This window comes from Miscanthus floridulus, chromosome 2, assembly GCF_019320115.1.
Source record: "Miscanthus floridulus cultivar M001 chromosome 2, ASM1932011v1, whole genome shotgun sequence".
Taxonomy (NCBI): domain Eukaryota; kingdom Viridiplantae; phylum Streptophyta; class Magnoliopsida; order Poales; family Poaceae; genus Miscanthus; species Miscanthus floridulus.
This window is the reverse complement of record NC_089581.1, coordinates 73,431,895-73,452,701: the sequence shown is the minus strand read 5'-3', so window position 1 is coordinate 73,452,701 and position 20,807 is coordinate 73,431,895. Positions and strand designations below refer to the sequence as shown.

The 20,807-nt window shown below is 40.6% G+C and overlaps 2 protein-coding genes across 2 annotated transcripts; one reads left to right on the top strand and one right to left on the bottom strand.

Annotated features, from left to right (window-relative positions):
- Positions 1 to 564: 564 nt before the first annotated feature.
- Positions 565 to 1,458, bottom strand: LOC136536716 (chitinase 2-like). Its single transcript, XM_066528916.1, has one exon. It carries the CDS (start codon positions 1,456 to 1,458, stop codon positions 565 to 567), a length of 894 nt encoding a protein of 297 aa, XP_066385013.1.
- A 3,221-nt stretch (positions 1,459 to 4,679) lies between these two features.
- On the top strand, positions 4,680 to 9,798 carry LOC136539127 (histone acetyltransferase GCN5-like). The gene is made up of 13 exons (XM_066531068.1): positions 4,680 to 5,245; positions 5,347 to 5,411; positions 5,483 to 5,563; positions 5,819 to 5,890; positions 6,202 to 6,370; positions 6,768 to 6,811; positions 6,914 to 7,013; positions 7,117 to 7,185; positions 7,717 to 7,771; positions 8,177 to 8,292; positions 8,777 to 8,870; positions 8,969 to 9,110; positions 9,427 to 9,798. Exons 1-13 carry the CDS (start codon positions 4,766 to 4,768, stop codon positions 9,488 to 9,490), a joined length of 1,551 nt encoding a protein of 516 aa, XP_066387165.1. The 5' UTR covers positions 4,680 to 4,765; the 3' UTR covers positions 9,491 to 9,798.
- Positions 9,799 to 20,807: the final 11,009 nt, after the last annotated feature.

The window sequence follows — 20,807 nt, the reverse complement described above, 5'->3', positions numbered from 1 at the left end:
AGGTTTTGGTGGAAGAAATGCATGTTTTGAGACAAGTGGAGTGTGGTCAAATTTTGTAATGATTATTGAATATTTCTGGCTTCTATGTAGCTACCCAAAGACTTGATTTCAGTTTAAAATACCTATGTAATTTTATGTAAACAGACTCATTCCTGAGATTTTTTTATCATTATGCGATGCTAGCGTTGATATGTAGTGGCTTTCTTATATTATTTTCTTTTTCTTAGTTTTTTTCTTTTTCTTATTTTTTAAGTCGTTTCTATACTATATCTATAGTGAAGTTATCAAATAAGCCAAGACTTATTCCTGGAATCCTGAGCATGATAGATGCACAACACAGAAGCATGTGAGCCATCAGGAAGGACTGATCCATGTATGCATGCTCATCTGACCGCTTTGTTTGGGCCGGAGGTGTTTGATCCCATCATCCATCTCCCCTTGCAACTGCATGCTTCCAAACAGCCACAGGGAAATAATCCCCCACGTGAAATCTCTCCCTCTGGGTGGAGAGGGGACTAGCATGTGCAGAAAAATCCCTCCCCTCAGTTTTCTTCCCTGGGTTAGTCACCCTTCGTTGCCAAAGGAGGCCTTAGAGTAATCCGCAGCCCAGATGAAGATGCCGTAGAGCTTTCCCTGCGACTGCAGAGTCTGGCAGGCGCTGAGCGCCGTATCAACCAGCACCGAGGTCGTCGTCGGCGCCGTGGTGAAGCTGGCCAGGATGTTGCCGCCGGGGTAGTTGGCCATCTGCTCGTCGAAGTAGTTCACGTACTGGTCCGCGGTTGTGCTCGCGTCGTACGCGTAGAACTGGAAATTGATGTAGTCTATCACGCTAATCCCATAGCTCGACCACAGCGCCTGGTAATGGCTCTGCACGTCGGCGTCGGCGAACGGCGCGATGGACGCGAACTTGATCACCCCGTTGCTCTTGAGCGTCGTCACCAGGCGGACGATGCACTCGGCGAAGGTGGCCGGGTCCGCCTGGAACTGCTCGTAGTCGATGTCGATGCCGTCCAGGCCGTACTGCTGGACGATGCCGGTCAGGGAGGACACGGCGTTGTCGACCCAGGAGTCGACGGAGGTGACGTTGAAGAACACCGGGCTGTTGTTCACGGTGGCGCCGCCGAGGCTGACGGCCACCCGCACGTTCGGGTTGCTCTGCTTGATGGCGGCCACCGCGGAGGGCGTTAGCACCGAGTCCTGCCAGAAAATGCTGAACTGCCTGTTCGTCGGAGAAGGAGGATCGGTTGTGGTGGTGTAGTCGATGACGAAGGAGAGGATGAAGTCGAACTGGACGTCGGGGTTGATCGGCACGTCGCTGAACTGCACACCGTTAAAGATGGCGCCGATGTAGTCGCGGAAGAGGTTGGAGTTTGCTGCGCTGGTCGTTGGGGCATGGAGGGCGATAACAAGTGCAGCAGCTGGGAGAAGAACGGCTGCAATGAGCTTTGAGGAGCCCATTGCTGGTACTTGGTTGCTTTTCTTTTCTAGAAGACAGCCGGTTTGCACTGCTGCTTGCAAGAAGGATCCTGTATTTATAGATTGTCTTGCACTAATTACAATAAGAATTTTATTCTTTTTCAAACTGAAAACAAATGATTCTTAAGGTTGAATGGACTTTCCTAGCTCTCATCTCATCTATGTCAGAGCTGAAACTGAATGTTGCAGTCATTGGATACGGACGAGGATACAGTATCACTTGTATACAGATGGGTGTTACTTGCTGGCGCACCTCCAGAAGATCCAATAGCAGCCAGGACTAGGTACATAATCCAATAGCAGAGGGTGACGGCCGAGCGGCAGAACATGAAGGAAGAACAACGGCTGACGATGGAGCATATGATTCAGCAGAGGATAGAGGCCGAGCGGCAGAGGATAGAGGAAGAAAATAGGTTGAGAATAGACCAAATGTTCCAATACATGCAGAATTTTGCATCGAGTATGGGTCAAGCTTTGCCACCGCCACCGATGCTATTCCCTCCACCTCAGCAACCCACAACTACTCATGTGAGTCACTTGACACCTTATACTGCAGATTAAATACTTTGACTTAGAGAACTTTAGATGTTAGCTCAAAATGACTTAGAGAACTTTAGATGTTAGCATAAAATGACTTAGAGAACTTTAGATTGAAAACTTTGCATGTTTTTGTGACTAGGTAGAGATGTAGAGTCACCTTATACTGCATCTTGAAACAACTGACCGAGTGCTCCCCTGGTTTATCTGTTACTGCTACTCTATATTTGATAAGACACATACAGTACTGTCATAGCCATATTTGATAACAAACTGATAGGACATGCAGCTAGCTAGCATTCAGTATTTAGCATTTCAATAATCAGCATCAATAATCAGCTCTGGGTTCAATAAACAGCTACTTCAATAATCAGCTAGCTTAGCTAGCATTTCAATAAATCTACTTCAATAATCAGCTAGCCAACTAACTAGTATCGAAAATCTACTTCAGCCAGCTAGCATTTCTAACATGTTCAGACTAAGGTTTCCGCCGAGCAGTAGAGAAGTCACTGGATTCAAACTTAACATAGTGCTTAATTTCTATTATTCTGGGAACCTTCTTTACCGAGTGTTTTGGCTTTGCCGAGTGTATTCTAATGGACACTCGGCAAAGTGGCCATAAAATCTGGCCGTTGCGCGCTTGTTTGCCGAGTGTATTGGGCGTGACACTCGGTAAAGTGTATAAACTTTGCAGAGTGTTTTGGGCTTGACACTCGGCAAAGTTTAGAAATGTTGTCGAGTGTTTTGGCGTTGGCACTCAGCAAAGTTTAGAAACTTTACCGAGTGTTTTTGGATTGACACTCGGCAAAGTTTAGAAACTTGGCCGAGTGTGTTTCCGTCGTGCACTCGGCAAAAGCGCCGTCACCGTGCCATCCCGTTAACCTTTTTTTGCCGAGAGTTTATTTTTGGCGAGTATTTATTGACACTCGGCAAAAGTCTTTGCCGAGTGCCCGATGATTGACACTCGGCAAAGAGCTCTTTGTCGTTAAAATATACGCCATGTGTTCTTTGCCGAGTGTTACACTCGGCAAAGCCTTTGCCGAGTGTTTTTGTGGCTTTGCCGAGTGCCCCTGGCACTCGGCAAATCTACTGTATCCCGTAGTGCTTCAGGCCAAATACAGATTCATTTGTTTTCAGATGATAAGACGGCTTTTGTTTGCAGATCTTAGGGAACGTACAAGGAAAAATTTGCCTTTCTTGTATGCTCTAGTTGCGCAGTTTGCGGATGCATGTTGTGGGGCTTAACTTTGAATCCTTGACTTTCTCTGCTCTTGTTATTTACATAAAGTCGGACTATTCCAATGCATCACCCGTGAACCCTACAAGGTTGGGTCAACACAGGTCCAAGAATTAGGCTTGTCTAGGGGTAGAGGTTGCAAGGAGCTTAGCAATTTGATTGAATGTTTGGACGTATGCCTAGGCCGCCAAGTTTGAGTTCTCTTCGATTTGAATTTAGGTGCTAGTTTCTTCTCAATATAAAGTCTCATAGGTTGGTCGTCTAGTTTGTGCTCCTCCTGTTGGTCTATATGTGATAGAGATTCTACTTTTAGGCTACCAACTCTGACTCGGAAGGAGAAAAATAATACATTGAAAAGGAATGATAACATCATTCAAACAAATAATGCATTTTCTGCACGAAGTATGCAATAAACTGAAATCTATAATAGCAGCAAAACTGATTGGAAGAAACATCACTTACCTAAGAGTGCCCTTAGCATGGTTGCCTCACTACATAAAGAGCAACTAACATTGTCCAAGTTTATTTATATTGTTGTATTTGCCATAAAAAGCCTACCAATTTGCAAGGACGCTTCTTTTTTGGCTTAAATCCCATGCATATGTTAAAAAATCTGAGAGAGAACTTCACATCATTATCACATTTGAAGCAATCTTACTATTACTAATTAGAGGTTCTAACGGAGGCTTTATTAAAATAATTTTCATAAGATGCGGTAGTAAAAAAAATAAATCCTACATATTCTCACAATAAGAAAACAAAGTAACCTCTACATTTGCATTCTTACCTATATATGTCGTTATGAAAAAAATAAAGTAACACATTTTTATTTGTATAAATTATCCATCTTAGTCATCATAAATAATAAAAAAATCTCTCTTAAATCTACATATAAATACTAATATAAATTTTCATGACAAAATAATTTAATATCCATAAAGTATGCTATACATATTTCTAAATTACACACTTCTACAACTATAAAGTTAAAAATAAGTATAATGCTAGAAAGTTTTAGATCTCATCAAAAACTGTACTTTTTTTTTACAAAAATCATCTCCATATGACCTTATATAAAAAATATTTTTTTTTTCTAAAATAAGAGGATAGTCTTGTCAACAGACCAATAGAAATGGCATGACACAATTTTCATGTAAAGTATACGCTGGTATCTGGCGCGTTTTAGCGTGACACACCTTATCATGTATATGGCGTGGTATGGCAGCGTGATTTTGCCAACACTATGTTACCGTTGTTAGAATAAAAAATGAAAGTTGTGTTGGTTATTTTTAAATATGATCAAATAAAAATGTTGATGGGTCCCAAAGCAGTGACAAGGTCCAATTTCTGTCCCACGGGCCAGTGAGACAACCGATGTCCAAACTCGAAAGCACATCCTTCTCTCCCCTCTTCTCGCACCGCGAACAAGCGGAACACCTCGGAAGCTTCCGCTCCCAGATCTCCCGAAGAACCCTAACCCCCCAACCTTCTAGAACCTCCCCCCTCTTCTCCCGCATGGACGGCCTCGCGGCGCCGTCGCCGTCCCACTCCGGCGCCACCTCCGGCGGCGGGGCCTCCCACCGCAAGCGGAAGCTCCCGCCGTCGTCGCTCTCCGACGCCACCGCCGACGAGGACGACGACACCACCGCGCCGTCATCCCCCTCCACGGCCCCATCCTCGCCCTCCCGCCCGTCCTCTCCATCTTCCTCACATTCCGACGATGACGACGACGACGACTCGCTCCACACGTTCAATGCCGCGCGCCTCGACGGCGCGCCGGGTGGGGGCTCCGCCTCCGGCCGTCCTCCGAAGCCGGATTCCTCATCAGTGTCTGCTGCGGCGGCCGCCGCCGCGGCTGCGGCGGGCGGAGGGCCCAAGCCGGAGCCCGGCTCGGCGACCTCTGGCGACGGGAAGGAGGACCCAAAGGGGTTGTTCACGGACAACCTTCAGACCAGCGGCGCGTACAGCGCCCGTGAGGAGGGCCTCAAACGCGAGGTCAAGGCTTCTTTTTTATTTATTTTGTTTCACTTTTCCCTGCCCGCTGATAGTATCAGTTGATTTGTGGCGGAGAGTCTGAGACAGTTGAATCTGTTCAGGAAGATTCGGGAAGGCTAAAATTTCTCTGTTATTCTAACGATGGTGTTGATGAACACATGATATGGTTAGTAGCATTTCTGACTACTCTGTTGAGCAGTATGGTGCTAGTTTTTATGAATTATGTGTCTTCCGCAGGTTGGTAGGTTTGAAGAATATCTTCGCCCGGCAGCTTCCTAATATGCCCAAAGAATATATTGTGCGCCTTGTCATGGATAGGTAATGCCCAATATAATCCGCCTATGGTTTAGCATTTACTCATAATCTTTGCGGCTTTGGAAATTGGAATAAGATTAAATTCCTTCTGTGGTAGTTAAGGCCTGTTTGCTTAGTACCCTGGAAACTTGCCAGGCACAGGCATGCAGTCCCAGGTGTAGATTTCATCTGCCTGTGGTCTAGATTGTTGCCTGGGAGAAAAGTTGCCTGGGAGGCAGCATCCAAATAGGCTCTAACTCCTTGTGCCATATGCCGCAGAACGCACAAGTCAATGATGGTTATCAGGAACAATATTGTCGTGGGAGGCATTACTTATCGCCCTTATGCAAGGTAATGCTGCCACTTTGGTTACTTTACTATTTGTTATGTTATATTTGATATTTCATATGCGCTCTTTCTATTTGAAGATCCAATAGTTCTTCGCAACTAAAAGCAAATGGCTCACAACTGACACCACTCACTTTATGAGCAAATGTTGGCCGATCAAGATATTGCGTTGTAACTTCGCACTTATTCAGGAAATCCACTGCTTTGATAATATTAAAACAGCTGGCAAGTTAGAATGTAGGATGGAAACATGTGCATGCTTTTGTTTATCCCGCATTTTTTTATTGTGCTAATTTTTATTTTGGAAATCATAGCCAGAGGTTTGGAGAAATAGCGTTTTGTGCTATCACAGCTGATGAGCAAGTTAAAGGCTATGGAACAAGATTAATGAATCATTTGAAGCAACATGCACGGGATGCTGATGGGCTCACACATTTCTTAACCTATGCTGATAATAATGCTGTTGGCTATTTTGTAAAGCAGGTATGGCTGCCTGACCTTTTACTTTATATAATCTATTTCTTTCAATTTCTTGTTTGCATGTATCAGTAACTAAAAAACTTCAGAAACTACATGTGTGACATACGTAGTACACCTAACCTCACACTATAGATATAACTCAAAATACTTAAGACCTCTTTATGCTTTAGAAGGATGTGGAGTATTGATGGGTTGGATTGAATGTCCTGTATAATCATTAATATCAATTTGAACTTTAACGTCCCAATTTATCTGCAAGCAATTTCTTAGTCAGGTATAGATTAATTCTCGTAGGTATGACGTCCAAAATAATTGTTTTCATACTTGTTAGTAAAAAATTGCATTGCAAAAGGACGTGATTTGCCCCTTTTTTTCTTATTTTCTCATTGGCAACGTATAGGGTTTCACAAAGGAGATCACATTGGACAAAGAAAGATGGCAAGGGTAAGCCTGTCATTTACATGTCTTTGTTTCCAATTAAATCGTTCCATATTCTTTTTAGGAGTTTATTTGCCAATGTTGAACTTAACAGTTTGCTGGTTCTAGGTACATTAAAGACTATGATGGAGGAATATTGATGGAGTGTAAAATTGACCCAAAGCTGCCATATGTTGATCTGGCAACAATGATTCGACGTCAAAGGCAGGTAAAGTAATAATAGGCTAATGACTGCACTAAACACAATGCATCCAGCTCATGATTAAATATGTCTGTTTCCTTTTGTCGTTCACTGTATTACATTTCTACAGGCCATTGATGAGAAGATTAGAGAGCTTTCTAACTGCCATATTGTTTATCCAGGAATTGATTTTCAGAAGGTTAGCTTTTTCCCTCATGGGCTCAACTATATTGGGGCGTGCTTCATCTAAACACCCCTTATTTTTGTACTCTGGAGGAACCCAGGGGGGGGGGGGGGGGGGGGGGGACCTGCTAGGTTGCTAGGTACAAAGAAACTTCTTTTTTCTCGAACACACAAGAAGATTTCGTATCATTTTGTTAAGAAGGAGAGTACACAGGGAGAAAAAAAATCCTCCCCGAAACAACACAAACAAGACACAACACAAGTACACTTGCAAACTGCTAGATTGCTAGGTATAAAGAGACTCGGTAGTTGATTCTCTTTGTAGAGGAAATTACTTCTAGGAATAATTTGTTTTGTCAGCTGCACAGAAATTACCTTTAGGAAAAGAGGCTGGTACGCCTTGTTATGAATGAGGCTTGCCTGCGCCAATCACCATGCATATTTTGTTCTCTTTGGGTTTGTGCTAGATAGTATACGAATACAAATGAAGAATAGTAAGAATGTAAGATCTATCATTTATAAGTATCTCATATTTGTTTCTTTGTAGAAAGAAGCTGGCATTCCAAGAAGACTGATAAAGCCAGAAGATATCCCTGGTCTGAGTAAGTTGTTATATTCAGACTTGTTTTGTTGTTCGCCCTTGATAGTTTTTGACAGTTAGGAGGACTATCTTGGATATTTTATTGTTCACCCTCTATAATCAGGTTTTGGCATTTAGGAGGTCCATCTTGGATGTTGTATTTTAATTTGGTAAAATCCCGATTTTATAAACATGCTGCATGCTGAATTATCTGCAGCTGATATATTCAAAAGGTGTTTCAAATTTCTGAGTGCATTAGTGTTGGTTCGTTTTGAAAATCTCAAATAAGTAAAAGCATCAGGAGTAAATACTAGGGACTGTTAAACATACAATACCTATCTTTGTAAGAGAAAGCTGTTTATTTCCATTTTTTTATTATGTCTTTACTGTTGATTTAGTAATGAGCTTGGCCATTAATGTGATGCAGGGGAAGCTGGGTGGACGCCTGATCAGTGGGGTCATTCTAAATCACGATCAGCATTCTCCCCAGACTATAATACTTACAGGCAACAACTTACTAACCTTATGCGGACATTGTTGAAGGCAAGTTATCTATTTATCTGCACAAATCTTAGCAGATGGTACATGTTACATAGTACTCCCTCTATTCCAAATGCAAGTCACTTTAACCTTGTCCTAATTTAGACCTCTCTACTTTGACCAAGTTTGTTAAAAAATGCAGAAACATCTACAACATCAAACCATTAGATACACCATGAAATGTTTTCATAGTGTATTTATTTGATATTGTAGATGTTAACATATTTTTCTATAAACTTGTCAAAGCTAGAGAAGTTTGACTTAGGACAAAGCTAAAATGACTTACAATTTGGAACGGAGAGGGTAGTTCATACAAGTTGATTGCACTGAATATTATAAAGATGTACCTTGATACCAACCATAGATTTATGTAGTTCCATACCAAAGATATGGCAAATCAGCTAAAAAGACGTACTCCTGCTCATATGAAATTGAGAAAGACATCAAATGATTTGTTTTTACTTGTAACACGGACATCCCATTGCAGAATCTGAGTGAACATCCTGATGCTTGGCCATTTAAAGAGCCTGTGGATTCACGAGATGTTCCAGACTATTATGATATCATCAAAGATCCTATTGGTGAGTTTGAACTGCAGGGTCTATAACTCCTTTATACAATCAAAGTGACATTTTATTTAGGTGAACAACCAGTGTTTAAAATGCATGCCTGTCTGCAGATTTAAAGACGATGTTAAGAAGAGTCGACTCTGATCAATATTATGTGACCCTAGAGATGTTTGTAGCCGACATGAAGAGAATGTTCAACAATGCAAGAACTTACAATTCTCCAGATACTATCTATTACAAATGTGCGACACGGTGAGTTCTTTTTATGTACTTCGTTCTCGCAGCCAGGGATGGGTATGTTCCTGGCCAGTCAGCTGGGAACTGAGTGACATCTGGTTTTCGGAGATTTTCTAGTTGGCTGTTTTATCATGTTCACATTATCTAACCTATATAATCAACCATGCCATTCTATCTTCTAAATGGCACAATTCCCAGCTTAAATCTGGCTGATACAGTTTACACCAGCTGGCAGACTAGGGCTGAAAACCTTGCAACTCTGGCCTCTGGTTACCTCAAGCTTTTGGAATCCACCATGTGACTGTCGATTTTGTTGTTTTTGGTCACGCAGGCTTGAAAATTTCTTCTCGACCAAAATTGCTTCACTGGTTACACAAGCCTCAACCAAGAGCTAGACTGGCATGGGCTCACTGGACACTGTTGTCGCATGTTGTAAAATTATTAAGTTGTATCTGATATGGTTGTCGCCTTGCTGAATGTTCCGCACGGCTATGAACTTTTAGTTTAGCATGCTCTCTTTATTTTGACCAGGAAGGACACTGATTTTTACATATTGGGGCTCAACCTGGCGGGCCTACTAATATAGATTGAGGAGATTCTGTAGTTTCTAGCACCTATGGGTAAAGATGTTTTCCAGCATCGTTGGAGAAGTAGTACAAATTATAACCTACTAATTTTCGAAAAAAAAACAATTATAACCTACTCAGCATTTTGTACTCTTCTCTATTCTAAAATGTAAGTTGTTTTGGCTTTTCTAGATATACAGCTTTTACTATGACCCTATCCGCAGCGGCTTAGCCGCTACAGCTTGCCCTTGTCAAGACTGTAGCATGAACTAGAAGCCTTGCAGCCGCGGTGGTTTAAATCTGCAGCGAATGGCTCTATATATATCTAGACATAACCTATATCTCGTTACTCGTAAAAATTATGACTTACAATTTGGAACGGAGAGAGTAGACTGTTAAAGAAAACCTCAAGTAAGATGTGAAGTCATGAATTAAGGCATCATAGCTGATTAGGTAAAAGGGTTTCATTCTAATTCAGAACATTAGAATCAAGTCTGCATAAAAGGGCATAGTGTTGTACTCTAATCTAAATTATAAGATGTTTTGTTTTTTCTAGATATATAGCTTTTGCCTTGTTTTTTAGATGTACACTATGTGTAGTGAAAGCATCTAGGCCCTAGTTAGGTTTCGGTGATTAATGATAATAAGTGATTACTATAACTAACGTGTGTTTTGCAGAGGTAATTAAGTTATGTCATGGTAATGGAGATCGATTGGGCTATCATGTTGGTTATGTCCCTACGATGGAAACCGTTTCGGTTTTCAAAGGATGGATGACAAGGTTAAGGATGGACTAGTTCTAAGTATCGATTGGAGTTGAAGAGACACTTAGAGTAGTTTAGGATTTTGTTTTTTTTCTTTGGCCGTACTATTAAGGGGGTATGGACGGGTAGCTTGACCTAAGTGAGCCTAGTGAGTTAGGTGTGGTGCATACTTGCTAAATTCAGCACTAGGTAGCTCCTAAGAAGCCCTTAGATCAATTGGAGCAAACTTTATTCATATATGATCGAGAGTTGGAAGTGAATGGAGGGTCAAATACTGATCGGATGCTGGCGCAGAGTTCGGTCAGTTCATTTGATCAAGGTAAAATCGTCTGGTGCAACCTGACGCTGAGAGGTGAAGTGACCGGACGCTGAGTCCCAGCGTCTGGTCAACTCCAATAAGGTTCCAGAGAGGGAAAATCACAACCAGACGCGTCCGGTCACAACTTAAACACTAGAGTTCGGGGAGAACTGACCGGAGCGTCCGGTCACCCGACAGAGGCACATAACGGTTCGTTTTTCAGCCATGGTTATAAATACTTCCTCCATTCATGTGTGGGGATACTTATGCTCATTCTAACAGCTGAGAAACATCTTTGAGAGTGCCAAGAAGAGCAAGGTCTTAGTGAGGTGGTTGAGATTTGAGAATCCCAAAGAGAGCCCTCATTAGTGAAAGCAAGAGTAGCAAAGTGTGCATCCACCCTTCTCATTAGGCTTTGTCGTGGTCAAGTGAGAGTTCATGCTTGTTACTCTTGGTGATCGCCATCATCTAGACGGCTTGGTGGTGATTGGGAGTTTGGTGATCATCCGACGGAGCTTGTAGATGACCCAACTTAAGTTGTGAGCGGTTGTGGGTGATTCATCCCGACAGAGTGTCAAAGAATCAACCCGTAGAGAGCACTTGATCCTTGCGTGGATCAAGGGGGAGCTACACCCTTGCGCGGGTGCTCCAACGAGGACTAGTGGGGAGTGGCGACTCTCCGATACCTCGGCAAAATATCGCCGCGTTTCTCCTTCTCTCTTTACTTTGAGCAATTCATTTCTTGTCATTTACATTCGTAGAATTGTCATGCTATAGTAGGATTGGAACCTAGGTTACTAAACTTTTATACAATAGATCAATAGAAACACTTTCTAGGCACAAGGGGTTAATTGGGCTAACCATAGAACTTAATTATTGCAAAGAAATTTAGAATTAGCCCAATTCACCGTCCTCTTGGGCATCTTGATCTTTTCATGTAGCAATGCATATAGAAAAGCCAAAACATTCCGTAATTTGGAAGAGAGTGGAGTATGCGGTAACAAAGCCACAAGCCAGTGCGAATCAGTTTTTTTTTTCTTTTCACATGAAAGTTTGAAGTCATGGATAGATTTAGGAGCACTCCACAAGTATTTGAAGTCCATGGTCGTGTTGGCATTTGTTGAGGGTCTCTTTGGATCACACGGACTAACAACTAGTTGTGTAACGTTTAGTCCTTGAGGATACAAACAAGTCACTTTAGCTAAGGACTCAAATAGTTTTTAGCTCACTGGTCAGTGTTAGAAGTGAATGTAAAATGAACAAGATTTAGGAGAACTGTTGCTTTTATTGATCTCGAAAATATATTTATACAAGTGAAGAGGTGTCACGAAGGGACACAACTGTTCCCAACAGATATGCCCTTTGGAACTAAAATTAACTGTCTAATCCTATCCACTAATCATGTGCTTGATGGATGAGATCACTCGTGAAGAGACGTCTGTTCGTCTGTAGACGTCCGTTCGCGTATAGGTGTCATTTCACAACACTCCCTCTTGATCGAATCTTCCTTGAGATCAATGCAACTATAAGCTGAAATTCCTCGAAAAACCCTATAGAAAAAATCTGAGGAATATATGATATGCCATAAAAACTCATTTAAACCTTATTGGAAAATAAGGAGAAAATAGCATATTTATTTGTGATTTAAATAAACCACTATGTCATTGGTATCCCATTAAAAACCCCAATGGGGAAAAATATTGGAGATACGACATAAAGATAACTCCCCCCAGAAACCTTTCAGGAAAAATATGAGGAGCAATATAAAGTGATATGCCACTAAAACTCCTATAAAACCCAGTGAAAAAATTAGGAGAAAATGTGATGACATATTATTGGTATTGCCTCTTGGATAACTCACATGAAAAACCTTTTCAGGGAAAAACCATGAATGAGCTGTGAGGGCAATATGTGTCTTTGATATTTCTCACAAAAACCCTGGTGGGGAAAAATAAGAAATATGACACATGCTTATTTTAATATTACCTCATTAAAAACTTTAACAAGAAATCTTATAAGTAAAACTTGTGAAAGAAAAGAGTATAATATGATGCTGGTATAGGTCAATATTTAGGAGATGTCTCCCTCTAATTCTGGCAAATCTCAAAGTCGCCGCATACCAATTTCATGTACCAATTTTTGAAACACAGAAGTTGGTAAGGACTTAGTAAATAGGTCAGCGAGATTATCACATGACTTGATTTGTAAGATGTTTATTTCCCCGTTTTCTTGTAATTCATGGGGATAAAACAGTTTAGAAACAATATGCTTAGTGATATTGCTCTTTATGTAACCTGATTGCATCTGTGTAACACAAGCGGAATTATCTTCATAGATAATTGTAGGTGATTCAATTGAGCCAATACCACATGACTATTGTATGTGGTTAATCATTCTGCGAAGCCATACACATTCTTGTGATGCCTCGTATAAAGCAATAATTTTAGAATGATTAGTAGAGGTCGCTGTCAGAGTCTATTTAGAAGACTTCATGAAATAGTTGTACCTCCATGTAAGAATACAAATCTAGTTTGGGATGGGGACTAGATAAGTAACCAGCATCCGTGTATCCAATCATATTGGGATCATGATTTCTCTTAAAGAATAAACCAAGATCTTTTGTGCCACTAAGATATCTAAGGATATGCTTCGCTCCCATCTAATGACGGTGAGTTGGATTTGCACTATGTCTAACTAGTATGTTCACTGCAAATGCGATATCAGACATGGTGCAATTTGCAAGATACATAAGTGCTCCAATGACATTAAGATATGGAACCTTGGTCCCAATATCTTTTCTCCAATATTTTTCTAGATCTAGGCTGATTGATGCACTAAAATCCCTAATGGACGGTGCTCAAGTTGTAAGCCTAGGTAATATTTGGTCTTACCCAAATCCTCCATCTTGAATCCACATGATGGAAATTGTATCTCAAATGATTGCATAATTATTTCTGTATCATGATGATATCAAAATAACCAATATACGCAATCATGCTTAATTATACACAATGTATGTTGTGATTTGTATTTGGATTCAAAATATGAAGTCCATTGGGACTTATACGTCCGAATCTATCAAATTCATTTGATATGCCAATTATTGAATTTGAAAAACTTCATTTTCACACATACCATGGGGTATGCTATGCTGGGTCTCTGCGTGAAACCATATGCTACAAGCTCTCATTGTTCACCACCTTGCTTCTGAAAAGAAACTCTATGAGGAAAGATATTACTGTGATAATACTTCTCATCATTGAACAAGAGCAATCTCCTTAATTGACACCTTTTAGTTTGACCAAATTTGAGTGTGAAGACACTCTGCCTAGGACTTTTGGTCTGGATCCAGTAAGGTAAAAAAGCAATCTTTGAGGAGTATATGCCGCGATAATTTGTAGTCTTTAAATGATTGATTCGGTTCTTGAAATTAATATAGCATGTGAAAATGTTAACCCTTTTGGACTCCAAGTCATATCCCATATGAAGTCAGGGTGTTCCAATGTCCCAGGACAGAATTTAGGTGCACCGTTGATCCGGGTGGATTTTGATCCTGGTTTTGGATGCTCATCCATTTTGGGTGTCTACCAACTTGAGGTTGCCTTGGATTTACTAATTTAGAGGATATTGTCCTCGGTATCCTCGGACACTTACTTGGAGCATTATCCTTAGGAGCGGCCATACTTCTTCCTCTCTTCTTTGGAAGTGGGAGTTGAATGGTTTTAATTGGTACCTCTATTCTTTCAGGTGCATTATAAGTAGGATAAGAGGATTTTGTGACACCCTTATTATCAGTAAATATTTCTGGCAGATTCTTTGCAATATGATGCAAATATAAGACATTCTAAACGATTAGATTTAGAATTTTTGGTACATGGATATGAGGATTGCTCTTTTGATTCTTGGCATTCTTAATGTGGTATAAATCTTCCCCTAATGCCTGGAATTATCCTCAAATATGATCAACATACGGGTAATTTATAAATCCCCTATAGAGTTATCTCTTGGGATCCCTAATGCCCATTGGTATGTTGGGGTGGTGATATGGGTATGTGAAAACATACTCGATGCGCAGATAAAAAATGTTTGGCTATGGCTAAAGTTTTATGTACATACTGCAACTGAGGGAGTTGTATAAGTGTAGCTTGATGAATTTGAATTAACGATGCGGTGTGTAAGGCCGCATGAAAACGACTTAGTTCTAGTAAATTACAATTCTATTTTAATATGTCATGCAATTTGATTATCAATAAGAGACTCAATAAAACCATTATTGATATGGACATAAGGTACTTGATATATAGTACCCAAAAATCAAACTGTTCCATATAAAATGGATTTGATCCCGCATCTAGGATAATTTGCTCTAAATTGAAGATTTCGAGCAATGAGTTTGGTATAGTGATGGTTCTCATGACTAAGAGACACATCTAGGACTATATTATAGATGCATAAATGTGCATTACATAGTATCTTTATGGTCCATAAAATGGTAAATAGAGTCACATGTATGTTCTTGAATTTCTTCAAGAAATGTAGTGGCTCATATTGATGTTATGACCAATAGAATTGACAATAATTCTCAAGTTATCTCTATAGTTGAATAACTAAGGCAAATATGCCAAGTCTTATTGACATCAAGAGAGAGAATTATTTGTACGCAACATTGGATACAGGTTATGTATATGTAATCAAATCCAACTAAGGATGTTTTGTTTAAGTATTGCCATATCCGTTGTTAAGAGAAAAATACTCCTCTTAGTTGTCATCTTGGGGTTTCCATATGAAAACCACATTGACGGATATCTCTATAATTTTAATTGGGTACATTTTGAAATCAGAATACAAGAATGAATTCATGATTATTATTTAAGTACCAATAGGGAGTATGATAGTAGGACGACCAAAACCTACTATCATGACATCGCGTTAAGCGATTAACAAAATATTTCGTTGTCTCTATGTAAGAGTTTAGGAATATTTTGCTTCCCTATGTATAGAGTTTGTGATGCAACTATCCACTAAGCAAAATTCCTCTTTGCATTTGGATTGACTTCCGTATATATCTATATATAGCATGAAGAATATAATAACATTCTTTGCAAATATATATATTACATACAAGTTAATTAATGGAATATCAAATGTGATGGCACATTATTGTAATATTCAATTAAAATTGATGATAACATTTTATATTACAACACCAAAATGGGACGAAGATACTAGGTATCTTTGTAAATAGAAGACAAATTTGATCTCCAAAATAGATCAAGCGAAGTAAATTCGATGATCGTGCTCTCCATGCTCACAAGATCCACTTATTAATTAAGTGTTTGGTTGCTACTTGGTTTTTTTCATGAAACTTGTGAACAACTGGCCTTCCTGGTGGTGTCAGGTTGAAGATAGAAGCGTGCTTCGTATCTTTATTGTTGAGCCGGATATTTATGTTCAATGGATTTGTAATACTGATCAATTAAATATTTCATGGCATGACATTTCCAAGTTGTGTGGTTGTAACATACACAATTGGGACAAAATATGGTTCTGTCATATTCGGGAAATGCTTTGACTCTAAAGAATGCATGGGACTGCGACTTCTTTTTGCGTTAAATCTTACCATTAAAGTTCTATGGATGGCATTACTACATGGCATCGAACTTGTAATGATTCTGAAAATTCAATGTACTTCAAATGATAGAGCATCACTATAATGCTAATGATGATTCCTCGATAAGAGTTTATCATACACTTAGACTTGAAGTAATGTAGGAATTAATCTAGAATACATTTGGTAAGTTGTGTGCTTTCGCGAAAACGCAATGTTGGAGGATATTTTGGAACAATATAATTATATTCTCAGGTGGACATAAAGTCCTAGAGATAAAATTATGACCAATCATACTTGGCATTTGGACAAAATTATTGACATATGTTGTTCATATCACTATGCGAGAGCTAGCCATACAGTGCATCGATTTATATCCATTTTGATGCACATATCTTGTGATTTGGATGTTTATGGTGTTGTATTTAAATAAAACATCATAATTAAATTGATCAGAATAGGAGATGCTCTCTTACGAGGAGCATCAAGTATTGATACGAATCCATAGAACGACAAATTTAACTTTACGTCCATTGACCATGTTAGATAATGGTGACCATCAAGAGCAAGAGATTTGCTGGCTATTATTCTAACAAGGTTTAAACCATAGATTTTCTGAATTTACGCTAAGGGTAGATTTAAAATTACTATGGTGATGCTGTATTAATTAATGCAAAATAAATAGGAGACAAGATCTATCTCACTAATAGTGTAAACCTCATTTATGCTAACACATTAGAGGTAGTCATCATAAAGATATAGACCTCTAATAATATGGACATAGTCTGTTGAACGGTAGATGCCAAGTGGTGTATGCAATTTGTATAAACACATTTTAAGGTAATCATTAAAAGATTGATGTAGACCTTAGTTAATCCGCAAACGAATTGGGTACGCACGTTGAGGATAGTCACTAAGTTGTGGACTTAGTGTAGATCTCGCAGTAGCAACTATGGTGCTACCTTATGTATGGCCAATAGGAATGCTGATTAATGGTAGTCATCTTGTGAAAAGATGTAGACCGTATGTTCCAATTTATGATGTTGGGTACGCACATTGAGGATAGTCACTAAGAATTTAGTGTAGATCCCACAGTAGCAACTATGGCGCTCCCTTGTGTATGACCAACATATAATGTGGAACATTTATGTTATACAAATAATGAGGTAATACACTTAATTGATTTTACATTAAAAATGTAAGCACTATAAGCTTTAAATAAAGCATAAATGGGCTTAACATAAAATAAAAATTGCAAATAACAAAGTAGTTGCAATGAAAACGTCGTGATAGTAATACTACATGTTTATTGGGTTTGCCATTTTGCACAAACACTTTGAACAATGTAATGATTATACTACATGTTTATTAGGTTTGCCAATTTGGACAAATACTTTGAACATGCAATGTTAATATCACATGTTTATTGGGTTTGCTAATTTGAACAAACGCTTTGAACAATACTAAAAAAATTCCAGAAAACATAGGGTCTGGAAAGCGAATTTATAGTGGTAAATTCATCAGCAACAGTACATGTCATGATTTAATTCTTGATGACACATGGGTCTCAAAAATACTTATTTACAGGAGGTAAATATTATGCATCATAATGCATTTTAAATCTAAGGTGTAAAGGAGCATTTATGTGGGGTAAATATAGTACGCCGCAGTATGTTAAAACCTGAGGGCTTAAACATAAATCTAGAATACATCAATAATCTATTAGGATTATCATGTAATTCATAGGAGAATGAAGGATTTTTTGTGTAAATTTGCACTGCCTTATCCCAAGGACGGTTTCTCCATCGAGAGAAAACGTTGCGCGGCCGAGATGCGGATGCCGCCGCTGCGGGAAGTTGCTCAGGGGGCGTGGACGTCGATACGTGGTGGCCGCAGGGGCCTTCGGCGCGTGGTCGCGGGCATGGAAGCCGCCAAGAGCCGGCCATCGCTACCGCCGGGGAAGGGGTCTCGGACTGGGCCGGCCGTCGCCGCGTGCCAGAAGCCACGCGTGCTCGGCCGCGAGGACCACCTAGGCGCAATAGGCTCCAGGCCGCTGGCCATGGGGGCGCGGGAGGGGCATGGAACTCGCCCATCGTGCGATTTCTTAGAGAGGTAAGAATATCTCGAATTGGGAAAAACACAACAGTACATACCATTGTTGGATTGAGGCTTGCAATCCTTTCATGTTCTTTTCCAATTAGCACTTTTTCAGCGAAATCGAAGAAACTGGTCCCCATGCTTCATATTGTCTTGCTCCTCTGTCTAACATGTGATGCGGATGATTCACGGTGCATCAATTTCAGAAGACAAGAAGCCGGATGAAGATCTTCTCGGCTGGAAAGAAAAACATGAGTTGCGAAAAGCAATAGACAGAAGATGAAGATCATAGCTTCCATCGCCACGAAGAACGGCATCGTCGTCGGTGAACTGCTTGTCTCCGGCGATGTTCCTGTGGCGAACTGCCTTCGGCCTTCCTCGTTCTTGAGATCGATGGCCATACAATAGTTCATCACTTCATCGTTTGTTGTCTCCGGTGAGGCATGCATGCCTCTCCGTTCTTCTGACTTGTTCGTAGAACAATGTGTTAGAAGTGAATGTAAAATGAACAAGATTTGGGAGAACTGTAGCTTTCATTGATCTCGAAAATATATTTATAGTTTATACAAGTGAAGGGGTGTCACAGAGGGACACAACTATTCCCAAAAGATATGCTCTTTGAAACTAAAATTAACTGTCTAATCCTATTCATTAATTATGTGCTTGATGGATGAGATTATTCGTGAAGAGACTCCTATTCATCTGTAGACGTCCGTTCACGTATAGGTGTCGTTTCACAACGGTCACAACCAAACTATCTGGGGCTAAACTTTCACGTACCTGGGTAAAAGACACCGGTACCCACGCCTACACTATCTGCACCACATCCTTTTCCCCTTCATCGCGCCGCTTCTTCTCGCTCGCCGCCGCCACCCGTTTCTGCCGCTCTCCACCGCCCAGTGCGCCCGCATCCCCGTCCTGCGACTCCACTCCTCTTGCGCTTGCGGACAGCCCCTGGCACGGCACAACCACGTGGGAGGCTCCGCGCACCAAGCCCGGCCGGCGCCGGGCCTAGCGACGGGATGACACACCAGCGCGGCGCAGCGGCATCGCGGAGGCTGGCCACGCGCGGCGGCGGCAGGGCGTGCGGCGCTTGTCGAGGGGCGTGCCTCCTTGGAGATCTGGTTGGCGTGCTACTCACGTCCTTGGGGAGAAATTTGTGGGTGCTGCCTCTGCCGCCGACGTCGAACCTAGTGCTCCATCAGTTGCCGCCGACGTCGGACCTGGTGCTCCATCAGTTGCTCGTGCCTGCCGACGGATTTCCTCCCAACGCCGTCGAGCAACTAGACCCGGTCGCCAGCATCAACGAGCTGGGAAACAAGCTCAGGGGCATAAATGACTTTGTATTGAGATAGTACTATTTGGGAGTCCTTAGATCCAAACATGACTGAGCTAATCAGTAGTCAGCTAATTAGTAGTTCTAGCTAATCATTAGTCCTAGTCTATCAAACATATAGTTATGCTGTTCGTTTCGCCAAAATTTAACTTATGTTGATTTTTTTTTGTGAGAGAAAATTGTTCGTTTCGCTGACTGCTGAAGTCGTTCTATCGACGGTTTCGTCTTTTGCCTTGAAACGCGTTGGATGTGGCGTCGCCGCATCGGTAGAGCAAACACCGACCCACGTCCTGACAGCACATTGCCGGTCACATTTTGAAACCGTGCCTTCACCCTCGGTTTATCTGTAGATTTGCGGCTTCCGGTGTATTAATGGCATAAATAATATATATTATATTACTAGATATATGCCAGTTCATTGCACTAGTTGCATCAATACCCGATTTTTTTTATTAAATAAACCTTACTAATCGGACACAACCGCTAATATCATGATTTTTTTAGTGGACCTTAATAATCGGACGCGGCCACGTGGATCTGGTCTTTGTATTGGAACCGGTTAGAATATAGACAAACCGGTTAGAATATAGACACGTGAGCTCCAAGTGAAACATGATAAGTATATTAATAAATATAGAAAATGAAAACAAGCAATTTTTTTGTGGGCTTGTGGCCTGTTAGAAGAAAACTAATACTCCAAACTAGAAAAATTGAAAGAATTGTGGGCTTGTGGCCCGTTTAACCCTGGACGATTTGGCTCCCCGTCGCATATGTGACGTAGTGTTCCAAATTATGTGGTCTTAGTTTTTTTTCTAAAAAATCAAACTTGTCAGGATCTAAAACATCAAATTAGTCTCATTAAACTATTCATGAAATATGTTTTGATAGGGCTCTTCATGAACTGATAGATATTAATATATTTTTTTTCTAGAAACTTGGTTAAAGTAAGAACAATGTATTCTTTATTAGGATAAAACTAATTTGAGTTCTCCCTCGTTACCAAGCTCCTACCGCCATTGCAGTATTGCGTGCACATATGAGTA